The sequence below is a fragment of the Sturnira hondurensis genome, unplaced genomic scaffold (genome assembly GCF_014824575.4).
Source record: "Sturnira hondurensis isolate 20B ecotype Veracruz unplaced genomic scaffold, ASM1482457v3 Scaffold0008196, whole genome shotgun sequence".
NCBI lineage: Eukaryota > Metazoa > Chordata > Mammalia > Chiroptera > Phyllostomidae > Sturnira > Sturnira hondurensis.
Window position 1 is genome coordinate 6,715,515 of NW_028080827.1, and position 24,494 is coordinate 6,740,008.

Genomic DNA, 24,494 nt, shown 5'->3' on the forward strand with positions numbered 1-24,494 from the left:
GTATTTGGTTATTTCTCTTATGCTATGTATCTATAAGCTCTCCCTTTTATTTTTCCTGCAATTTATTTCTTGTTTATCTTATAGAGTTTCCCACACTCTAGATTTTGTTGATTGCATTGCTGTGATGTCATTTAACATGATCACTATTACATGGTGATTCACTTTTAGATACTTGCTGTCAGTTACACTATAAATATGACAATTCACGGTTCATCAACACAGCCACCAATGCTGTAGAGCTGACCACATTCTTTGCAGCACATCTGACACAAATCATCGAATGTAATCTGTGTAACAACCATATATGGGAAGTATTACAATATTATACACAGTCTACAGATGAAGACACTGGGCTTAGAGAGGTTAAAAAAACTTGGTCACTGCCAAGCATACAGTACACATCTGGGTTTCAATGCAGGTCTTTCTAATGTTAAAACCCATATCTCTGTCTATTACATGATAATATCCCCATCCTTTGCCTGTGGGTTGTTGTTCTTGTTTATTTTTGTCAACTCGGAAACAGTCCTTCAGTCCATCCAAAGAACTTACTTTCCCATTTCATCTGTAACACTGAGGATGCTTTCAGCTTCAAGTAACAGAGAACGCCATCTCAAATTGACTCAACAATCAGGATATTTATTATCTCACATAACAAGAAATCCAGAAGTAGGGCAGACCAGGGCCGATTGACTTACTGACTCAACAACAACATCACAGACCCAGTTCATCCTGTCTCTTTATTTTGCCATCATCAGTGCATTGGCTTTGTCCTAAGGCTAGATGCCCTGATGGCTCTAAGGTGGCTATTCCAGGCTCAGTAATGCAACCATATGCAAAAACATCCCATGGAGATGGTGGCATATTTCCCTGTATGTCTGTTTAAGAGCAAGAAAGCATTTCCCAGAAGGCCTTCAGCAGACCTCTCCTCAGGTCTCCCTGGCCGGAACTGGGTTACATTCCCACCTCTAATCTTTCACTGGCCAGTCAAGAAGGATCCTATTCCCCTTGCCTGTGATAGGTAGGAGTATACCTCGGAGATGGTAATAGGGTCACCTCCCCTATTGGGTGAACACCTGTGAAGGCTTCCGTAAAAAAGAAGAAAGAAGATGAAATGGATACTGAGGAGGCAAACAACAGTATCTACTACATGTTTCTAATGAGATATGCTGCATTTTCCATTGTGAATAATAAAAATACTTCATTATAACAGCAGAACTTTTTACTTTTTATCAAGTGATTTTTACCGTTGTACAAGCTTCCTTATCTGCATGAGGAAGAGACTAGAAAACATGATCTGTAAGGTCTGTTTCAGCTCTAGGAGTTCTGTCTCAAATTTATGTTTTCATTTTTCAAAGAGCAAATTGCAAACTTAAACCTACTAGAGATAGTCCAGAAATGATGATGGATTTCAACTGATCGTATGTATAGCTGACATCCTTTTCTCCCTCAGAAATTTTTAAAGTATATTTTATTGATTATTACAGTTGTCCCATTTTTCCCCTTTATTTCCCTTCACTTTGCACCTCCCCTCCCACCAGCATTCCCCCACCTTAATTCATGTCCATCGGTCATGCATGTAAGTTCTTTGGCTTCTCCATTTCCCATACTATTCATAACCTCCCCCTGTCTATATTGTACCTATCACTTATGCTTCTTATTCCCTGTACCTTTTCCCCCATTCTCCCACCTCTACCTCCCCCTTTTCACTGATAACCCTCCATATGACCTCCATTTCTGTGATTCTCTTCCTGTTCTAGTTGTTTGCTTAGTTTCTTTTTGTTTTGTTTTTATTTTTAGGTTCATTTGTTGATAGTTGTGAGTTTGTTGTCATTTTACTGTTCACAGTTTTGGTCTTCTTTTTCTTAGATAAGTCCCTTTAACATTTCATATAATGAGGGCTTGGTGACAATGAACTTCTTTAACTTGACCTTATCTTGGAAGCACTTTATTTGCCCTTCCATTCTAAATGATAGCTTTGCTGGATAGAGCAATCTTGGATGTAGGTCTTTGGATTTCATGACTTTGAATACTTCTTTTGAGCCCCTTTTGCGTGTAAGGTTTCTTTTGAGAACTTATCTACTCTTTTTTAAAAAACCATCTCTATTTATTTTTAGAGAGGGAATGGGAGGAAGAAAGAGAAAGGAACATCAATGTGTGGCTGCCTCTCAGGCACCCCCTACTGGGGACCTGGACCAGGCATATCCTCTTAGTGGGAATCAAACCAGCAACCATTTGATTCACTGGCTGGTGATCAATCCACTGAGTCACACCAGCCGGGGCCTCAGCTGATAGTCTTATGGGAACTCCTTTGTAGGTAACTGTCTCCTTTTCTCTTGGTGCTTTTAAGATTCTCTCCTTATCTTTAATCTTGGCTAATGTAATTATGATGTGCTTTTGTGTGTGCTTCCTTGGGTCCAACTTCTTTGGGACTCTCTGAGCTTCCTGGACTTCCTGGAAGTCTATTTCCTTTGCCAGATTGAGGAAGTTTTCCTTCATTATGTTTTCAAATAAGTTTTCAATTTCTTGCTCTTCCTCTTCTTCTGGCACCCCTACGATTTGGATGTTGGAATGTTTAAAGTTGTCCTGGAGGTTCCTAAGCCTCTCCTCATTTTTTTGAATTCTTGTTTCTTCATTCTGTTCTGCTCGGATGTTTATATCTTCCTTCTGCTCCAAAGTGTTGATTTGAGTCCCAGTTTCCTTCCCTTCACTGTTGTTTCCCTGTATATTTTTCTTTATTTGCATTGCCTTCACCTTTTTCTCTATTTTGTGGCCACACTCAACTATTTCTGTGAGCATCCTAATTACCAGTGTTTTGAACTCTGGTAAGTTGGCTACCTCTTTGTCACTTAGTTGTTTTTCTGGAGTTTTGATCAATTCTTTCATTTGGGCCATATTTCTTTGTCTGCACACCTGTTATGTTGTAAAGGGTGGAACCTTAGGTATTCACCAGGGCAGACAACCCATGTCACTGCCTTGCAGCACTATATATGGGGGAGGAGTCAACACTTTCAGGCACTTCCCCTGCTACCCACAAGCAAATTGGGCCTTTCTGGTGCTGATTCCCAGGTGGGTGAGCTTGTGCACATTCTAGGACCCTGTGGGCTCTCCAACAAACTTTCCTGTGAGTGTGGGAGTTTCTCCCACTGCCACAACTCCCACAGGCTTTTTCAGTCAGAGATTTTTGAGGCTTTATTTCCCCACACTGGAATCCTGGGTTGTGCAGTCTGTCTTGCTCCCCAGTTGTTCCTCCTGGTTTATCCACACACAAATGTGGGACCATCAGGTCTGCCAGCCTCCGCCTCACTGGCCCTCCAGCTGCAACCGTGTCATGCATCCTCTCACCCTGGCTACCTGTCTCTGCCCCTCCCACTGGTCTGAATGAACGTTTCTTCTTTAACTCCTTTGTTGTTGGACTCCCATACAGTTCAAATTTCTGTCAGTTCTGTTGTTGTCCTTCTTTTGGTTGTGCAAGAAGGCAAAGCATATCTACCTATGCCTCCATCTTGGCTAGAAGTCCAGAAATCTTTAGACAGATTTAAAGAACTGAACTGAGTGAAACTTATTATATCTGTTCATTCAATTTTAACATTAAAAATAGAAAGGTTATCTATTCTACTTTCCCCACTCATCCATTAACATCTACTAGCTTCCAGCCCTCCTGGTATAGACAGAGATTGATTAGAAGTTCTTTTGATAATGTTTCCTTTACTTTGGTGCCAACATCCTCCTGGAGCTTATACATGGCCCTGGGACTGTCAAATAGCACTTGTATCTCTGCTTTGATTGCCAACTATGACTTTGAAATCATTTTTTTGCCTGGTTGCTTTCACAGTCTTTATCTGAATAATGCTCCATTCATTTCATCACACACAGACATGTTACACTAGTGTGTATCTTTGCTATATCAAATCTTTGCTACTCTTTCTTAACTGAATAAAATCGCTGCCCTGGCTGGTATGGCTCAGCTGGTTGAGTGCTGTCCCACAAAGCCACAGGTTCTCAGTTCAATTTCCAGTCAGGGCATATACCTGGTTTGCAGGCCTGGTCTCCGGGTTGGGGTGAATGTGAAAGGCAACCAATTGATGTTTCTCTCACATTGATGTTTCTCTTTCTTTCTACCTTCCTCTCTCTAAAATAAATAAATAATTTTAAAAATGCTTTATTATCTTCAGTGTATGCCTATCTTCAGTTTTCTCTGGGAAAACTGCCAGCTTGATCTGTAAGCAGTCCCATTATTTAACAGAAGGCTATGATTTGTGACATGTGCACAATATAAAGTCAAAGACATCATGTCTGTTGCACGGGACATTGGAATAACAACAGAAAAACATGGAAATGTAATTTAAGCTGGTTTGGCCACACCTCCATTTCATTTAACTCTTTCTAAGCTCAGACTTGTCATTCTGGTGAGGGGGCCCAGGTTGCCATCCCTTATCACAGTTGCTGGTGGAAACCACACCGGTCTCTCTGTCAGCAGTGGCTGTGAGCCACCGTTCATCACGCTAGTTCCAAAAGCCTTAGAGAATTCACTTTATTTTCTGATGCAGCCCCCCTGCTGGGGTAGGTATGGCTCTGTTTTGAAACACAGGAAAGAAAGGCAGTGCTGTGGGTGCCTCTTTGGGGAACGCCAGCGTACCCAGGGTGGAAGGAGAAAAGACAGGCTTAATGACCAGTTGGATGACCTTGGGCAAGTCCTATCACCTCTCTGTGCCTTTAGAACTCTGACTGGGAGAAAGCGCTTCACTCTGTATCTCACAGGTTATTGCAAAAATCATGTGAGACCATGAGTAGGAAAGTATTTCACAAATGCAAAGTGGTGTGATTATTTTCAAATAGGGAGTTTCCTATGCAGCACTTCCCCCCCCCCCCACTCCGGCCACACACATGATTACTGCACAGGTCATGCAGATTATGATGCTGCTTCACCTCCATTCACCCTTTGCCTATTTCAGGCAGAGATTACACCAGAAACGCTGCTTGCACCCACTATTTTTCTTCTAAAGGTCTTATTCATTTTTAGGGAGAAGGTGAGGAAGGGGCAAAAAGAGAAGAAGAGAAACATCAATGCGTGAGAGAAACATTGATCGGTTGTCTTTCACATGCACCCCAACTGAGGACCAGGTCTGCAACTTAGGCATGTGCCCTGACTGGGAATCAAACTGGCAACCTTCTGGTTGGCAGGCCAGCACTCAATCCACTGAGCCACACCAGCCAGGGCCTTCATTTTTCTTCCACTATGGCTCTAAGATGCAAATCTCACCAGAGTGTGAAATACTGCGTAGTAGCTCAACAAAACTCAACATATGTGAAACTGTCCAGATAAATGTTATAGGCAAGAATTATAACATGGGGAGACATCTCCTTCAAAAAGGAGATCAAGTCTAATTAGAAAAAGCTCCTGTAAGTTACCCCCATTATACTACATACTTTGGTACCCCATTATGCTACATAGTTTGGTAATTAATAATTTCCATTTTTGTCCTATGCATCCCACTTACATGCTTTAAATCTTCAAAGACAATCCAGTATATCATTGCAGCTCACCTCACAAGAACCTGGCAGAGGGGACAGGGGACATTGTCAGGGATGAAGTGAACCAGCTGACAGTAAACTCGTAGGTTTTTAACATTTACTTGGGACATGGGTATTGACTTTTTTAGAGCGAGGGAAAGGGAAAAAGAGAGGGAGAGAAACATCGCCAGCTTGAACGAGATGGAACCTCAACCTAGTGGGCATTTGCCCTAACTGGGAATAGAACCCTGAATTTACTGATTTACAGGAAGACACTCCAACCAATTGAGCCACACTGGCTAGGGATAGGCCCAACTATCTTTAACTCAGCCTCGTATGCAGGGCTTTCCAGGTAAAAAGTATGCCCGGGAATGTCCTTGCACATCCCAAGGAAGGACCCTTTACTGAGCATGTGCTAAGTACCAGACACAGGTGCTTTCTCTTCTGCACCTAATAGGGTTTGGTCCTCACAACTCATGCGTTAGGCCTACTTTACAGATGAGGAGGCTAAGGCTGTCAGAGGCTAAGTTGTTCAGCCTCACATCTAATGAAGCCACCGCATGTGCTTGGGCTCTCAAACACCCTCGCGCCCCAAACTTCAGATCTGCTCTCTTCTCTTCCCTCAAACATGTAGCCCAGAGACTCCGCACGCCTGCGCCCCAGGCCCGCGTAAATCCAGTAAAATCCAGGGTAAGCCAAGTCTGTACCTGAGCCTGGTCTCTATCTGTACTGGGTCTTGACGAGACTGCCACGTTAAGGTATTCACTCACCCAGCAGTTCCCCACAAGACTGAAGAGTCCCTACCACCTACCCTATCTGTAGTCCCTAGCTTCTCAAGGGAGCCTGCACAGCTTTCCCTCAAGGCCGAGACTCTACTCGCGGGCAGAGCGCTTGAGGGGTCGGCACGTAGATTCTGGGAGACAACGCTCGCTGGGCAGGGCCGGAGTGGAGGAGGCGGGACCGGGCAGGGGGTTCCAGCGTCCGCGCGGCCGCGGCGCGCCTCCGGAACTACGCTTCCCAGCCTGCTCCGCTGCCGCCGCGTGCCCGGGCGCCTTGCCCTCCCACGGTCCGGGAGCCGCTTGTTGATCGAAGCGCTGGCGCGGCTAAGGCGCCGCCCCTGCTTTTGGCCCCGCTACCTCGGGGCTGACGGACCGACGGCTCCCACAGCCGGCTACGGGATGGGCGCACGGATAGGTGAGCGCGCGGAGGGCTGGGAGGGGGCCGGCTGGAGCCAAGCGCTGTCTGCAGCCCCGGTCTGCAGCGCGAGGGCAGCCGCTCCTTCCCTGCGGTTGGAGGATGCTCCACGGCGTCAGGGCTCTGCCGGGAGGGTGCGGAGAGCGGGGCTACCTCGTGCCTCCTGCGCGGAGGAGAGCTCTGCCTGGGGATGCGCGGGCGGGAGGCGCTTGCGGGATGCGTGTTCCACGCCCTGCACTGCGGCTCCGCAGCCTCTGCAGCCCTCCGGGCCGCAGCAGGGAGGGCGCGGTCTCCTGTCCTCTCTGGGCTGCGGGGTTGGGTTTTTCCACGCTGGGCTTTGTTCCCCACTTTCCTCTCCTGTGAACATTTGACAAGCTCTTGGTACTTGACTAATGCTTCTCACTGCATGGTTAAAGCGGGAGACGGGAAAGGGTGGGGTAGGGTGGACACCGGCTTGCGTCTTTTTCTAAGACCCCCGGAGCTGTCATCCGCAGGGAGTTTCAGCCTCCAAGCAAGCAGCATTCATTCAGAGACCGGCCTGATGCAGGTCCTTGAGACCCTTATATTTTTCCTGGTTAAAGAAAAGGTAGCAAGTGTTTTCTTGAGTCTTCCTAAATTTACCCTGTTGACCTGCAGAAATGAAGCTTGATTTTTAATGGCATAATAATAATATTAACACAAGTCTTCTCATGGGAATTTTTACTTAAAGTATTCAAAGGTGGGAAGGTGATGCAGGCCAAATGCAGATTAGCAATGAAATGCTACGGCATCATCTTGCCCATTAGACGTCCAAATCACGAGGCACTTGGAAAGGCAATGAAAAGAATATCAGAGTAGGTGTTTTTAGGACAGGTTCCTGTCTTAACTCTACGATTAAGAAGCTGAGGGACTCTGGGCAAGTCCCTTCACCTCTCTGAGCCCCTTGCATGTAAAATGAGACGTTTGGACAAATGATTTCTAAATCTGTGTTCTCCCAAAATTCTCGTATCAGAACTGAAGGGTGAAGGTGCTCTGTGCAACACTATTCTGAAGACCCTGGTTGTGACAGAGCAAGCGGCTTTACCCTGGAGAGGAGGAAAGATTTTTTTCCGGGCTTACGCAATCTAATTTTTTAAACAAACAAAAGTGGTTTCCTCTATCTACTCTCTTTAGTCTGATCCAGTAAATATGCATTACCACTGTTTTAATTTTTGTCGATTACTGTAAATTTGCAGGCAACGTGTTGTGTTTGTTTTTGATTTGCTAAAGGTGGAATGATGAGATCAGTGAGTAAAGGGAGAAGCACATGGCCCCCCAGGGTGGGCTGCAGTCCTCAGATGTGGGCAGTAGGGCTGCAGGGAGGAAGCCCCAGCAAGGAGTAACCAGAGAGCATATCCACTGAGGAAAGAGAGGGCTGGGTGCTGATGGGTTTATTTGAACAATAAATGCTACACAATAGAAGGAATGAGGGAACCAGAAAACCAGTGCAATGCAAACCCAAACATAACTGATTGAGACAAGGACTCATCCACAGTTACAGCACCTTGGAATGAGCCCTGACCAGTGTGGCTCAGTTGGCCGGCCATTGTCCAGGTCCCCAGTTCACTTCTCCATCAGGGCACCATGCTTGGGTTGCAGCACATAGGAGACTCAGATGGTCGATGTTTCTTTCTCACATCGGTGTTTTTCTTCTTCTCTTTCTCCCTCACGCCCCTCTGTCTAAAAATTAATTAATTAATTAATCAAATCTTTTAATATTTCTGAGTGAATTATTGTTGAACAGAATTTTCACATTTTTTTCAAAACATCTCTCTGCAGATTGTCTAGGAAACATGTGGCCTTACAGTGAAAAGATGAGCAAGTTATCACTCCAGCCTGATGATCAGGCTTACTAGTGCCTAGAATGAGTCTCCTGTTGAGACAGGTCATAACTTGTCTCCTAGTCTCCTGCAGTGAGAAGGTCATAACTTCACCCATGGTGTGTTCTTGCCAGGAAGACTGGAGGAGGGGGAGTGTTGTAGCTTAAAATACTCAAGTGACATGACCACCAGTTGGGGTGTGTGAACGTTGGATCCTAAATCAGGGAAAAAATAGCTGTAAAAGATGATTTGGGACAATTAGGGAAAGTTGAATATGTCCTGAATATTAGATAATATTATGGAATTACTTTGAAATTTTTTAAATGCAGTAGTGGTATGGTGGTTATGTAGGACCCCGTCCTTAATCTTCCGAGATGTGTGTCTTAGAGGCAAAGTATTTTGACATTTGCAGCTTTCAGCCGGTTCAGGAAGTAAGTGTAAGAGTCTGGGAGCAAGCTCAGAAATACAGGGAAGTGGTGATGTTTGGTGCATCAAAGACAGTGGTATAGATGTGCTTATTGTGTTATTTTAACTCTTTGTACATTGAAACTTTTTAAATTAAGAAATTGGGAGATGTCAATAAGTACACAAAGAGAACGTATTGTAGAGGTCTGGCTAGTTGGTGACGGACAGCTGCAGGGAGTCCGTGGGGAATGCACAGTTGGCTCCCTTTCTTGGTTCATTTTGGCTACTGTGAGTCGTTGTCTTAGGACACCGATCTCCTAACTGTACCCTCAAAATATTAATAATTACCAAACCTTAGAAATTCCAGCCCTACCCAAGAGCCATCTTGAAAGCGCCGCCCCTTTCCTCTCTGTGTTCAAGGTCTGTGTAAATGCAGAAGGTTCCAGGCGGATGTTCCTTTTGTTTTGAGTTGGGAAAGTGTTGGAGAAAGGACAGGTCCAGCTTTTTGACAGAACAAAAGATTCAGGGTTTCCGCCCTGGCTGGTGTAGCTCAGTGGATTGAGTGCGGGCCTGAGGACCACACGATCGCGGTTCAATTCCCAGTCAGGGCACATGCCTGGGTTGCAGGCCAGTTTCCAGAGGGGAACTCAAGAGAGGCAACTATACGTTGATGTTTCTCTCCTTCTCTCCTTCCTTTCCATTCTAAAGATAAACAAATAAAATCTTTAAAAAAAAAGATTCAGGGTTTCCACTCATTCCCTTTATTTATAAATCACATGCAACCAATTGTTTCCCTGTAGACTTATAAGTGGTTCAAAAAGGTGCATAGAAGGCATGTGCAAAAGAGACTTTTTATATCCAGACGAAGAAAACAAATAGCTCTTAATAATATTACACAGAATCTTTTGCTACAAGAATATTTTTGCTATACCTGAAAAAATATATATATATTTAAACACTGCTTTTAGGTTTTGCCCTCCTGTTTTGGCATCAAGACTACCCCATCTTTTTCATGTCTGTTGCCAGTATTCTGGATTCCTCCAGCAACAGCTGAAAACCGAGGGAATGAGAAGGTCAGCCTAGGACTGTGGATAACAAGAGTTTGTGAAGCAGAGTACAAGGCTAGCCGTGCCAAGCTTGTACATAAGGAATAAGAAGCAAATCTGAGCCACCGGCCCTAAGAAAAAACTGGAGGCCTCTCATCAGAATGTTTGGAGACGTCCAGAGTCTAGGGTGTGGGCTGCTGGTCAGCCCGTATATGCAAGGGCAGCTGTCTCTATTGTGTATTGCTGATAGCCATTCTGTCAGGGCAGTGCCCATTCCAAACCAGTTGCTAAATATTTTGCCTGTCATCTTGTTAAGCATTTGTGAGTCACAATACCTACAGAGAAATAGGCAAGATACATGGCCCAAAAACTACATTAGCCATCAGAAGCCAGGAGGGTAAATGAGCCAAAAGATGAAAGTAGGTAACTCAACATGCTAGTCAGGAAGTGGAAAGCTTATAACTTTTGAATGACAAGGTGAGAGGAGATGGCTAGCATCAATAGGCAGTTAAAAACTAGCCCTGGCTGATATGACTCAATGGATTGAGCACCATACTGCAAACCAAAGGGTTGCTGGTTTGATTCCCAGTCAGGGCACATGCCTGGGTTGCAGGCCAGGTCCCCAGTAGGGGGTGCCGGAGAGGTAACCTCACATTGATGGTTCCCTCTATTTCTCCCTCTCTTTCCTTCTCTAAAAAATCTTAGAAAAAAAACACTAAAAGACATAGATACCCAAGTGGAAGACAAGGAGGTATACAGAAACAGGGACTCCTGGAAAAACAAGAGAATAGGGCCGAACAAAAGGAAAAGGAAGCAGGAAGTAGAACCTAACAAGAGAATTAGAAATCAGGTGGCAGTCTGGGCAGACAGTAAGACTTCCATGCTAAAGAGCTTCTGCCCCAGGCCAGGAAGTTTCTTGACTACTTCTCACCCTTCTTACTTCTTGACCAGGTGGAAACCGATCTTGTATTTTTGAAAGCCCACTTGGTGGCTTGCTACACCTGACAACACTGACTCGGGGCTCTTATAGGGTGCTGCCTCTCTATATTTAACAGATAATGACAGGGAGAACAAATACCCCAAATAGGAGATTATGCCCTGACCAAGGACAAATGAGAAGTGGCTTTGACTGAGAGTTTGCATGAATGTGGTAGGCACTGAACCCAGTGTGCACATTATCTTACTTAGCATCGCCTCCACCCTCTGGGAGAAGTACTGATTTTTTGCCCATTTTGCAGAGGAAGGAACGAGGCCTGGAGAGGTTCTCACCCACTCGAATCTGTAACCATTAGACCAAGGGCTGTTTGACTCCAGGGCACATGCTTTTAGTCTTTTGTGTTCTGAACCTGGAGAAGAATGGTTGCGAGTTGGCACATAGTTTTAAAAGGAGACTGTTTTCAAGCACATCTTGAGCTATACCAACTTTTGTGTCATAAGATTGGCCAGTTAAGAACAAATAGGCTCAGATACAGACCCTCCATTCTGGTAAGGTCTGTTCCTCATTCCCTCCAGCTTGTTCCCTACGATTGCCTTGTCGCATTTTTGCCTGAAGTTCCTCCTTATTCTGACCTATTCTCTGTCCTATATCTCCTGCAAGAATTTTATATAGTCTGACAGAAGCCATTTGGCTGTTGAAAAAGCAGACTTGATTGACTGTGCCATCCTCAAATAGTTAGATTCCAAAATACAGGCCGTGCTTTGTACACATCTTTGTATTTGCCCACAGCTAAAAAAGAATTAAATATAGAAGATCAATTCTAGTTTTATTGGAGGAAAGGGTGATATGCTGATTTCATTCTGCTTTATTTGTTTTAGAAAATGTAGATTTTGCTCTAATAAAATTGACTCTTGTAAAAATTATGAGATATTGAAGATATGTGATAAAGAATAATAACTTCTCACTCACTGACTGCCCCCACTTGGGATTAAATCATCACCGGTGTGGTTGGACCCCAAGTGCCCCCTCTCCAACCAAGCCCCCCCCCCACAGTGTGCTCTGTCCTTTCTGTGAGCAGTCCTTTGCATCTTTCCAAGATAGGTATGTACGCCAAAACAATTGCTGGCACTGTGTTGCCCATTTAAAAAACTTTTCCCTAGGATTTTACAAGTAGTTTTTGTTCACTCTTGTGAAAATCACTTTCAGTTTTTGATTGCGCCGCTTGTTTTGGCTTTGGTGGCAAGTCTTTGCATATAGGCTGGGCCAAAGGTCAGGGAGTTAATGTTGTATCTGATTTTCCTTTTCCATGCCACAGCTGCACAAAAAAGATAGCGGAAAGAGAAGCAAAGAAAGCCACTCTCCTTGATTTCCTTCTCAGGGCTGATACCTTTGGATAATAGAAAGTTATTTAGGAGCCCAAGCTGTCCTTCCTTCAGCTCAAGTCCTTACTCCCGGTTTCCGTTTTCCTGACTGGCTTGGGGTGTGCGCCCACCTGGGCTCCTGAAGCCTTATCTGCCTCGCTTCGCTCCAGTGTGCACGTTAGTATCTTGTTGCCTGTTGAGCACTTGCCATGGGACAGGCAGTCTTCCGGAGGCCGTGGCAGTGCTTTGCAAACTTTCCACTGCGGCATCACTAACAGGGGGAGAGGACGAACGCGAACCTTTCTGGGCCCTGGGTGGGGCTAAAGCAGGCCTGCCATGAGCCAGAAATGTGGGACTTGATTTTAAAAGCTATATGAATGCCGCATTCTTCCCCATAGTATGTCTGTATTTGTTACTAACAAATAATAACTAGCTTTTCCCCAAATCTTCAACTCCAAGTTGAGCTCCAGGAGGATTCATGCACCTTTTATTTTTTCTCCTCCGGCTTTGAGATTCTCCCGGTACATTGGCACAACACATCCAATTTGTTTCACCAGGTAGTTACATGGTATTAACATGTTATTGTAACTACTTAATTAACGTGTGTCTCACTGCTAAACCATAAGCTCTGTTGGGGCACAGGATATCATCTGTTTTGTTTACTCCTGTTGCCCCAGCAGTGTCTGGAAAACATGGGCTTCCAACAGATATTAGCTGAATATATAAACCTGAGCCGGAGAAGAACTATAAAGAATTTCAACATTGTCCCTGCCCCCTGAGAGTTTGTGGTGTAGTTGGAAAGAAAACCGTATGTGTAACCTGTGTGAAAAGATAATGGGAGAGCAAGGGGTGAACAGCAAATTGTTAACAGGCAGTTCACATCGAGGGAGCAGAGCGACTTCTGTGGACTTAGCCTCAGAAAATTCCTTGACAGAGCAGGAGGCAGTGGGTATAGTGGGATGAGCTCTGGACCAGCAGATCACTTCACCTCTCTAAGCTCATTTCCTTCATCTGATGGTTGTTGCACAGCATTTGTTGGATGCCTACTCTAGTTCAAGACCTGTGCTAAGAGCCAGGATTATAATAGTGCATAAAATTGATAGTCCCCACCCTCACAGAGATTAGCAAGGAAGACAAAGATAAAATACGCAATTGCAATAAAGTCAAGGAAAGCTCTGATCAAGGGGTGTGCCACGGGGATGGGGGGAACAAGGCCTCTCTAAGGAGTTGAAGCTTACACTGAGGCTGGAAGATGAGTAGGACAGCAGTGAGCCGGAGGAGGAGCGGATGAGAGGGCTGTGAGCAGAGGGAACAACGTAAGGCATGATCCAGGAATTGGAAGTGGTCCAGGAGGCTGGAGCCAGCAGGAGATGGAGGGAGTGCCACGCAGGATGAGGCTGGTGAGGACGACAGAGGCCAAATTGTGAATTTGAACTGTCCTCAAGGCAATGGGAAGCCTCTGGAGAATTTTAAGTAGAGCAGAGTTGTTTAAAAAGATCACTTTGGTCATTTGTATGGTGAATGGATCGAAAGGGGGTAAGAGGGAGGGGCAGTGTAGTAGAGTGCAGTGGGTGGAGTCTTAACAGATTCAGGTAAAGACAGGGTTTGGTGATTGATGGCTAAAGAGGAGACAAGGAATAGAAGATGTCAAGAATGCCCCAGCCTCAGGCCCTGGCCGGGTAGCTCAGTTGGTTAAAAGGATGTCCTGGTACACCAAGGTTGCAGGTTCAGTCCCCAGTCAGGGCACATACAAGAAGCAACCAGCGAATACATTAAGTAATTGACACAACAAATTGATGTTTCTCTCTCTCTCTCTCTGTCTCTCCCCTTGGCCAACTTCCTGACATAAGAAAAACTCTAGAGGAGGATAAGCCCTTTGGAAGGAAAGATGGTGAGAGAGTACTTCTGACATCTGAGGAGCCTGAGGCAGCCAAGTAGAAATGTCAGTTCAGCAGATAGAAATATGTAAATCTAGTCCAGAACAAAGATACAGATTTGGGGATCTTTGGGGTATGGATAATAATTAAAATTTTGGAGGAGATGAAATCACCCAAGAAAAATGTATAGTGAGAAAAGTTCTAAGACAGGACCGTGCAGCCTGCCAGTATTTAAGGCAGAGGCAGAGGAACTGTCAGAACAGATCAGGATGGAAAGAGGAGGAGAAAAAACAGCCATGTTGCTGGACTGGATGATCTTTAAGGCCTCAGTCGGCTCTGACAGTCTGTGGTCATCACGGGGCTGGAATCTGAGCCAGGTCTCAAAAGCAGAGCACATGGCTTATTCATGAGAACAAAGAAGGGAATTCCAAGTAATATTACTGTATCAGCCAAGGGCCCAATAAGAAACAGAGGACACACGCAAGCTGAATAATTGGAAGGAATTTTAATAAAGAGGCTATTTATAAAGACGTAGGGAGGGTCTGAGGAATGCAATAAGGCAGAAATCTGGCCCTAGCCACAGGGAGACCCTTCACCACCCCCAAGGACTGCAGTCAGCAAGGGGAGTGCCGCTGTACAGAGAAGGCTGCCTGATAGATATGGCCTCTGGACCCACCTCCCTTCCTCTCCACCAGCCTTCCAGTTTCTTGCTAGCGCCTCCTATTGGCCAAACAGAAGCCAGACAGCAAGGGAGCCCACCCATGCAGTGTAAACACATCATCTTCCTGAGGCACAGAGCAGGGTGGGGAGTGGATGTGGAAGGGCAAACAAGATATGCAGAGCAATTATGCTGGAAAATTGACGTGTACGCATAAGAGAGTATATTAGTTTCCTATTGCCACTGTCACAAATTTGGTGGCTTAAAACAACACAAATTTATTATATTACAGTTTGGAGGCTTGGAAGTCCAAAGCAGGCTTCATTGGGCTAAAATCAATGCCTTCCTTTTTGAAGGCTCTGGGGCAGAATCCACTTCACTGCCTTTTCCAGTTTCTGGAGCCCACACACATTTCTTGGCCCTCAGCCCCTTCCTGTATCTTCAGAGTAATTTCATCACTCTTAACCTCTGCCTCTGTGGTCTCATCTTGTTCTCTGACTCTTCTGCTTTCCTCTTTTAAGAGCCCCTGTGATTAATTGGACCCACCCAGATAATCCAGGATAATGTCCCTATTTTAAAATCTTTTATTTAATTACACTGGTCCCTTTGCCATGTAAAGTACAATCCCAGGTTCTGGGGGTTAGCATGTGGACATCTTTAGGAGGGCATTATTCTGCCCGTCACATAGAATGAATAAACCATTTTGACCAGATTAGAGGGCTGCCTAAGAAAGTAATGAAAAAAGAAAACAGGAAGTGCAGATCAAAGCCACAGTACAGGAACTTTGGGTGCTAGACTGTCTGAATTTTATTCCGTAGACAACAGGGAGCCATTGGAAGTCCTTCACCAGGGTAGTGGCTTGTTTGCACTGTTAAGAAAGATGATCTGATCGTGGTGATCTGGGTGGCTTAGAGGGAAGAACAGGAACCTTTCAAGATGCAATTAGAGTACTCCAGGCCCAGAGGGACAAAAGTCTGAAGCAAGAGTGACAGGAAGGGATGGTGTGGAAAGTCCTGTGCAGTAAGATTCTACAAGAGGGGTCAACCAACTAGACCTGGAATGAAGGGGAGGAATTTGAGCTTTGGAAGTGACTGACTGAAATTAATGCTATGATCTAGATTTCTAGAAAATCAGGAGAGCAAATCTGTTTCAGGGGAAGATGAGGAGCTGGGGTGTACTGGTAGAATCCTGGAATAGAAATACAAATAGAATCGTATTAACTCTGGATACCATCAATTGTAAAACACACCAGTATTATGTGCCACTAAGAAAAAATTTAAATGTGGCACATGCCTTTTTAAATGCATACTTTTTATTTTATTGAAAGAACAGTTTTTGACTTACAGGTTTTTGATGTCTTTTAATTGACATAGAACAAGTTGCACATATTTAAAGTGTACCGTTTGATAGGTTTTGACCTATGCATGCACCTGTGAAACTATGACCACAGTCACGGCAATGAACATACACACAACCCCCAAGTTTACTCACGCCCCTTGGCATTCCCTCCCTCTGTCTCTCCCTACCTCTCTTTGATCCGTACACAACCACTGATTTGCTTTCTGCCACGTAGATCAGTTTTCATTTTCTAGAATTTTAGATCAGTGGAATTATACCATGTATATTATTTTTGATCTGGTTCCTTTCATTCAGTATAATTATTTTGAAGTTCATCTGTGTCATTCTGTGAATTAGTAGTTCATTTGTTTTTATTTCTGAGTGTGTGTGTGTATATATATATATATATATATATATATACACACACACACCACAATTTGTTTACCCATCTACCTACCAATGATTATTCAGGTTGTTTATAGTTTTGGGCTGTTACAGATAAAGCTGCTGTGAATATATATACATAGATTTAAAAGAACATTCCTGTACATAAAAAGAGAAAATGCAAGTGAAATGAGTTAGTTCATATTCTTAAACGTCTTCATGTTCTGATTCCAACTTTTTGAATCATTTTTGACACATAGTCATCTGTGTCTGGCTTTTTTTGATACAGTACCTCCTCTGCCATCAAGAATGGTGTTTTTATAAAAGTTATTGAAAAGTTTTAAAAGTTATACTGGCTTTTAAACCATTCTGTAATTATACAGAACTGGCTTAATCGGGACCTTCCTTTGGGAGTGTTGCTAAGTACACCTGAGTCACCACCTCACCCTCGCCCTCCGTACTAGGTTTTAAAAGAGTCCCTGGGATTTTTCCAAATCCCTGACACCTATTCTGCTAGTTTGAAGCAGATGCTTCTGGGGTTTACATCTATCTGGGGAGTGTTGAGTACATCTGGACTGCTGCTGCGTCACTGGTTATTGTAGGGCCATCAATTATCAGACACATCTTAATTTCGGGATGTTAAATGTGGGAAACTGTGCAGCTTAAAATCCATTACGGCCCTGGCTGGTGTGGTTTAGTGGATTGAGTGCCAGCCTGCGAACCGAGGGGTTCAATTCCCCGTCAGGGCACATGCCTGGATTGCGGGCCAGGTCCCCAGGGGGGGCACATGAGAGGCAACCACACATTGATGGTTCTCTCCCTCTCTTTCTCCCTCCCTTCCCCTCTCTCTAAAAATAAATAAATATATATTTTTAAAATGTTTAATAAAAAAATAAAATCTGTTAGGTAGTATAGTTCAACCAGTTCATTCATTTGCCAGGCTAAGAGCCTGGCAGATTGAGGTCGTTGTCCAGGGCCACAATAAATGGGTGGTAGCTGGGACCAGAACAAAGGGTAAAAGATCCAGTTGCTTTCTCAGACTTTAGTGGGATGGGTTTTGTTTTGTTTTTACTGGACTAGAGCAATTGAAGCGAAAAGAAGGGAGACTGGTGAAAAGGAGAGTTACATTATATAAGGAAACGACACATAAATAGAAAACCACAGCTTGAATATGGTGAGCAGTTGAATTAATAAGGGGAAAGGAATGACATTCTTTTACCTGCCAACCCATTTTTCATTCTTACTGTTTGAACTACCTTGTTCAAAACAGGGCTTCTCAGGTCATTTCTCTACTTCAAAAATTTGCGGTGGCTCCTTATCTCCCAACAAAATAAAGCCCAGGTTTTTCTGACAAGGCATGTAAGGAAGGGTCTTCACAGACGTCCTCTGTGCCTTTAGTTCTTTCCTCTCTGCTCCTCGTAACCCTTCCCTCTAGAAACACCAAGCATCTGTGTACTGGACACGTCATGTCTTCTCGCATCTTTGTGTCTCTGTTAGTGCGGTTCCTTTTCCCTAAGAACGACCCTTCCCCTCTCATGTCTGCCTTACAACTTTTTCCTTCAACCTCAAACTCAACCTCTTTTTCACAGTGTCCCCTCAAGCCCTAGACCCCCTTATCCAGTAATTATTTCCTTATGTGCTTTAAACCTACTTTATATATTATTTCTGTTATAGCGCTCATCAAGTGGTATTACCCTGTCTGCGTGTCTCACTGAGCCATGATCTCCTTGTTTGTCTTTGCATTCCTGTGTTCTAGAACTCTGCCTGGCAGTTCGTGGGGGGATAGCAAATATTAATTGCCTTGAAATATCTGACTGATACTAATACCTCCTAAGGAGAAACAGTCAGTTGAGCACATTGTTATTTCCTGAATGCAATATTATCCTTCTAGGGACTGCCTGTAAAATCTTCCCCCCAAAAAGAAGGAATTGAGTAAAATCTTCATTGTGAGTAGAGGTTTAGGGGTAAGGTGGTAGAAAGAGAGGGGATTGAAAGGAAAATGGACTAGGGGTCTAAAGAATTAAGCGGGGTGGCCCAGGAAACAAAAAGGAAATGAGACTAAAAAGAGAATGGGGAAGGAGGAAGGGAGGAAAGAGAGAAGTGGAGAGGCGATCGTGCAGCCAGGATTTTAGAATCTGAACTTAGTTTAACGGCAGGGGAGTTACTGGACAACGCTTCCTCACATGGAGGTTCCAGACTCTCCTTCCTGAATGAACCCGCTTTGTATTCTTCCCACCACTTCGTCTCTGAAAAGATGCAAGTGTGCTTCTCACAACTGCCTTACAATTAGTGCATTGTTCCTCACTGTTTTCTTTGGAAAGCTGGAGGCGGCAGAGTAAGTAGTACTAAGTAGTACGGTGGACGAGCACTCACTGTGCTGGGCATCGGAAGGCCTGGCACCCCCAGGCCCAACGCCTCAAGCAAGGTGCTTAGCTACCCTTCACCCCAGAATCTCTATCTGTAAAACGGGGTATTAATGTCCATACAGGCTTTCTTTCCAGGTTGTTGTAAAGATCAAGTAAGTAAAATACTGTATATGAAAACACTGTAAGTGGTCAGCTTGCTCTGCAAATGAAGGGTATGTTACCTTTTTGTTGTTGAATTAATCATCCAGTAGGGAGGCTCCCACTGGCCCTGCCTCCTGTATGTAAGTCCTATGTACAGAAAGAAGGTAACGGTGTTTCTTTCTTATTAGGAGTATTCTGAAGTCTCAGGAAGCTGGCCCGTCCAAGTGTTCATGGCCCATGAAAAAGGCGTATAAGAAACCATGGCGCTCCCTTTTCAAAAAGAGTTGGAGAAATACAAGAACATTGATGAAGATGAGCTTCTTGGCAAACTCTCAGAAGAGGAACTGAAACACTTGGAAAATGTTCTCGATGACCTAGATCCCGAGGTCAGTGGCCTGGAACTGAGCCGCAGGGTCAGTGATGTTCCGGGACAAATGACGTGGCGTGGTCCTTATGCAGCGGTGTAGAAATGCCTTGTCTTCAAACGCAGGCTCTGTGCTCTCCCCTGATTGGTTCTGAGTCCCTTATTTCTACAAATTTGTGGAGAATCTCAATAACCACATCTTTAATAGGATATGGCAAGTGTATATCTCAAAAAAACAGTTTAATGTAAATAAGGAAAAAATAGATTCCATTGGTTAACAAAAGACTGGTCTGACTAGGGGAAAGGAAAGGTAAGAGAGAAAGGGAACGGATCTTACCGAATTTCTTCTGTGAGTCACACATTCTGCTGGGCACAGAAGCCCCTTAGATATCGTCACTACTTCATACATGAGGGGACAAACTAGGACAAGTAATTTACCTAAGATTTCATCCCAGTAAATGTCAGAAATTTTATTTAAACCTTTTCTTTAACCCCAAAGGCAGATCTTTTTTATATCTCATTTCTTTAAAATGCATAAACAGCTCTGGCTGGTGTAGCTCAGTGGATTGAGCGTGGACCCATGAACCAGATGATCGCGGTTCGATTCCCAGTCAGGGCACATGCCTGGGTTTCAGGCCAGTTCCCAGTGGGAGGGACACGAGAGGCAACCATACATTGATATTTCTCTCCCTCTCTCCTTCCCTTCCCCTCTATAAATAAATAATTTTTTAAAAATTATTTGAAAAGTAAAATAAAATGCATAAACAACTTGAAATCTATGGTGATCAAACAACAATAGGTAGATTAGAATAACCGTAACAATAATATTAAGTACATTTAAGTGGAGATTTTAATATTTTTGTGAGCTCTTAAAAAGCTAAGTATTGGGTTGGCCCAAAAGTTCATTTACTTTTCTTCTGTAAAATAAAAGACTAGTTTTTCATTTTCATCAATAACTTTATTGATTTGGGTAGTTTCAGTATGTCAGCGATCTCCTGCTCTTGGCTTCTAATGGGTAAAGGCCAGGGGTGCTGCTGAACATCTTCCAAAGCACAAGACAGCCCCACAGCAAAGAATTATTTGGCCAAAGTGTCAGTAGTACCAAGAAATTTTGCAAACCACCTTTGACATGTTTGGTCAGTCAAAGCACCTTCTTCATACACTGCACAAGTCTTTTCTTCCCTTTCAGTTGCATTTTTACCTTTCTTGAAATAATATAGCATGATACGCTGAAAATACTGTATATCTTCTTTCATCTTCAATATTAAAATAGCACAAAAATTCACCAGTTTTGATAAGGTATTTTAATGCACCCTGATATGACAGCTGTCACAAAACAGTCTAACAAAATTGTTTCGAATGAAGTTAAAGGAAACCAAGCACTACTAGAGCCATCGGATGGATAAAACGTAACAGATTTTTGGCCAGCCCAATAACTTGTTACTGTGTTTGTTTAGCAAGCACTTTCTTCAGTCCTGCTGGTGTTATCTTAAACTTAGAACCAGAGGCATCCAAAATAATGATTTTACTGTAAATAAAAGCAGCACTGAAATCATGTCTTACCTGGTGTTCTGATATGCCAGATACCTTGGATATTATATTTACTTTTAAAAACATAAGTATTCTGTTTGTATTTTTTATTTATTTTTAATCCTCACCCGAGAACATGCTTATTGATTTTAGTGAGAAGGGAAGGGACAGAGAGAGAGGGAGAGAAACACCAATGTGAGAGAGAAACATCGATTTGTTGCCTCTTGCATGTCCCCCAACCAGGGACCTAACCTACAACTTAAGCTCGCGCTCTGACCACGGATCAACCTGTGACCTTATGGTTCACAGGACAACGCTGTAACCAACTGAGCCACACTAGCAAGGGCTGTTTGTAGTTTTCACACTTCAGGAAGGAATCTCTAAGTTTAATCAAGCAGGTATCAACATAATACCATATACCGTAATATTTACTTTAAGTGTTTGGATGTTGCCCCAGGAGAGGGGTAAGAATTGAGAGAGTGCAGCAATATTGGCTCCTCTGTAGAATCTCCACATGCCTGCCTGGGAGCACCTTGGGTGCAGTTCTGACCGAACCTTAAGTGGGGCCTGTGGCGCTGTGAAGGGAGGCTGGCCTTTTGCCTGCACACGTTAGAAGGTAGCTGCAGGAGACCCGGAGGCTGCTGCAGCCATCAGTGTTCTGCTTGCATGTGTTGGGAGCCTTCCTCTCAGCACGGGATGTTAGAGCAAGTAGGGCATCAGATATGCCAGAGAACCGCACTCTCAGCTCACACCCACATCCCCACGTCTCTGCACAGGTGTTCTCCATGCTTCCCCCATATACAGCGGGGGGTGGGGGGCACAGATAACAAAGTATCAGTTGGGCAGACACCTTCCTTCTGGCTCACACCTCTGTCTTTGAATCAGAGTGCCCTGCTACCAGCTGGATTCCGACAGAAAGACCAGACCCAGAAAGCAGCCACCGGCCCGTTTGACCGTGAGCATCTCCTCATGTATCTGGAGAAGGAGGCTTTGGAACAGAAAGACAGGGAAGACTTTGTGCCCTTCACTGGAGAGAAGAAAGGTAAGGACCTCAGGTGGCATGTCTTGGGGCAAAGGTACTCCTAATGTATTGTCATGGAAGATCAAGCAAGGGAACTGACGTAGGAATGGGAAATAAGCCCATGAATCGGGTTCCCTACTAAAAAGAATGAAGGCTGATGGATACATGTCAGTGTAGACGTTTGTCCAGACCCACAGAATGTCCACCACCAAGAGTACACTCTGATGTAAACTAGAAGCTTTGAATGACGTTGATGTCAATGTAGGTTCAGTGATTGTAACAACTGTACCACCCTGCTGTGGGATATTGATAGAGGAGGTAGTCAGTGTGGGGCCAGGGGCGATACAGGAAGTCTCGGTGGTTTCCTCTCTGAACCTAAAAACTGCTCCCAGCCCTGGCCAGTTAATTGGAGTATCATCCCATAAACCAAAAGGCTGTGGGTTTGATTCCCAGTCAGGACAGATACCTAGGCTGCATGTTCAATTGCTGGTTGGGGAGTGTATAGGAGGCAACTGATTGATGTTTCTCTCTCACATCAGTCTCTATCTATCTATCTATCCATCTATCTCTATCTCAAATCAATGAACATAGGTTTGGGTGAGGATTAAAAAATAATAGTAGCCCTGGCTGATGTAGCTCAGTGGACTGAGCGCGGGCCTGCAAACCACACGATCACGGTTCGATTCCTAGTCAGGGCACATGCCTGGGTTGCAGGCCAGGTTCCCAGCGAGGGACTCACGAGAGGCAACCAGGCATTGGTGTTTCTCTCCTTCTCTCCTTCCCTTCCCCTCTAAAGATAAATAAATAAAATCTTAAAAAAAATAATAGTAATAACAAAATTTTTAAACTGCTCTCCCAAATCAACTTTTTAAACTAAATAAAAAAGAATCATGGAGGCAAATTAATGAATGCTTAGAGCATGATGGTACTCAAGTTAGTTACATTAGGGAAAAAAAAATCCTAACTCCCAAAGAAAAAGCTTTGGAAGTGTGACGTAGCGTTGCACCTGAAAGAGGGTCCCATGGGCATGGGTGGTTTACCTTAGCCCGGTGCTCCACCTGCTGCCGAAGTCTACTCCACGTCCAGGCATTGGCTCTGTTCCTTGAGATGCTACCATTAGAGGTCAGTGCAGTCAGTCATTCACTCAGCCAGCGTTTACCTCCTCTGCACAGAGCCAAGTACCAGGTGCTGGGCCCGCAGTGAGGAACACCCTGCCCTGGGAAGGCTCTGAGACGAAGTCCTGAGCTCTCTCCATACTCGGAATAAGCTCAGAGTTAAGACATGAAAATCCTCCTCCTTCACTCTGGACCCTGAGCCCCTTTGGAGGAAGGAGTGGATATCAGTTGCCTGTCCAGATTCTTCAGCTACAGACAGCAACTTGGGCCCACAGGCACTAACAAAATCACTGATAACCTCATGCCAACCACAGTCTTTTTGAAACACGAGTCAGATCATGTCGCCTTTCTGCTTAAAGCCCCACACCTTTACTGTGGTCCTCACAGTGCTGGAAGAGCTCACCCTGCCTGCCTCTCTGAGCACCTTCCCTCCCTAAGCCTCAGCCCCAATATCTTCATTTGGTTCCCCAAACCTGCCAAGTCCTTTTCCCATCTCAGGGCTTCTCATGGGCTCTTCCCTCTGACCCACATCCCGTTATTTACATTCTACGCCTTAGCTTACATGCCTGGGCCTCTAGCTTTCCCTGACCTCTCTGTCTAAGACAGACCCCTTCTTTCTGCCTTAACATGCATTTCCTGCTCTCACAGCACTGGGACATTGTTTATCCTTTTGTTTATTTTGGGCTTTGTGTGTTTTCCACCTCAGATTGAGATCCCCACAGTGAGGCTGTGTCTCCCTGGCATCCTGGCACAGAAACTGACACAGGGGTGGCACTCGGTAAACGTGGGATTGAATGAATGCCATCTCTGAGCATGTGTGTCACGGCCGCTGGGGGTAGGAACCCGGCTCCCCCGCCCGCATGAGTCACAGCAGCGCTGCCTCTGCTCGTACAGCACCCGGGCTCTCCTCTGAGCCTTGCATCCTTAATGCATCACACCATTGATGGTGTCATCTTGTTAAGAAAGTAAAGTTGAACAGTGACAAACTGGGCAAGTAACCAAGGATTGCCATTGAAATATGGAGCTCTTTCTATGGCAGCATGGTTGCTCTGGGACTAACTTAATTGTGAAAGGAAAAATAAATTATAACGTCAAATTTCCAATAAAATTCCAGTTAACATCCAGTATGAGGGTAGTGACAGAATAATAGAGGAAAGCTGTTGTCTTCTGCTCTCAGAGTAGCGGTCTGAGGAGCCACTGTATTCAACTCCCTCTCCATCCAGGCTAACCTACAGGGGGTCACAGGGGCGTTAGGAGGGCGGAGCAGTCTGGGGAATAAGTGGGGACACAAAAAGGGTATGCGCTGCACAGGTAGCTTAGGAGAAGCAGCACACCTGAGCAAAATGAGCAGAAAACAAGTTTTCTGAACAGAGCAGAGGGCCCGGGCTAAGGAGTCCGCAGGGCCCCA

General features: G+C 44.6%; 1 protein-coding gene across 2 annotated transcripts in view; it reads left to right on the forward strand.

Moving 5' to 3' along the window:
• TMOD2 (tropomodulin 2) overlaps nt 1–24,494 on the forward strand; it is a 70,313-nt gene that overhangs the window by 12,926 nt on the left and 32,893 nt on the right. The window contains exons 1-3 of one of the 2 annotated variants that reach the window (XM_037054636.1): nt 6,581–6,705; nt 19,245–19,442; nt 21,836–21,992. In XM_037054636.1, coding sequence (XP_036910531.1) covers nt 19,317–19,442; nt 21,836–21,992 — 283 coding nt within the window. In that variant the 5' untranslated portion in view covers nt 6,581–6,705; nt 19,245–19,316. Of the gene's footprint in view, nt 1–6,580; nt 6,706–19,244; nt 19,443–21,835; nt 21,993–24,494 lie in introns of those variants that run through there. The other variant, XM_037054637.1, reaches the window with a different exon arrangement.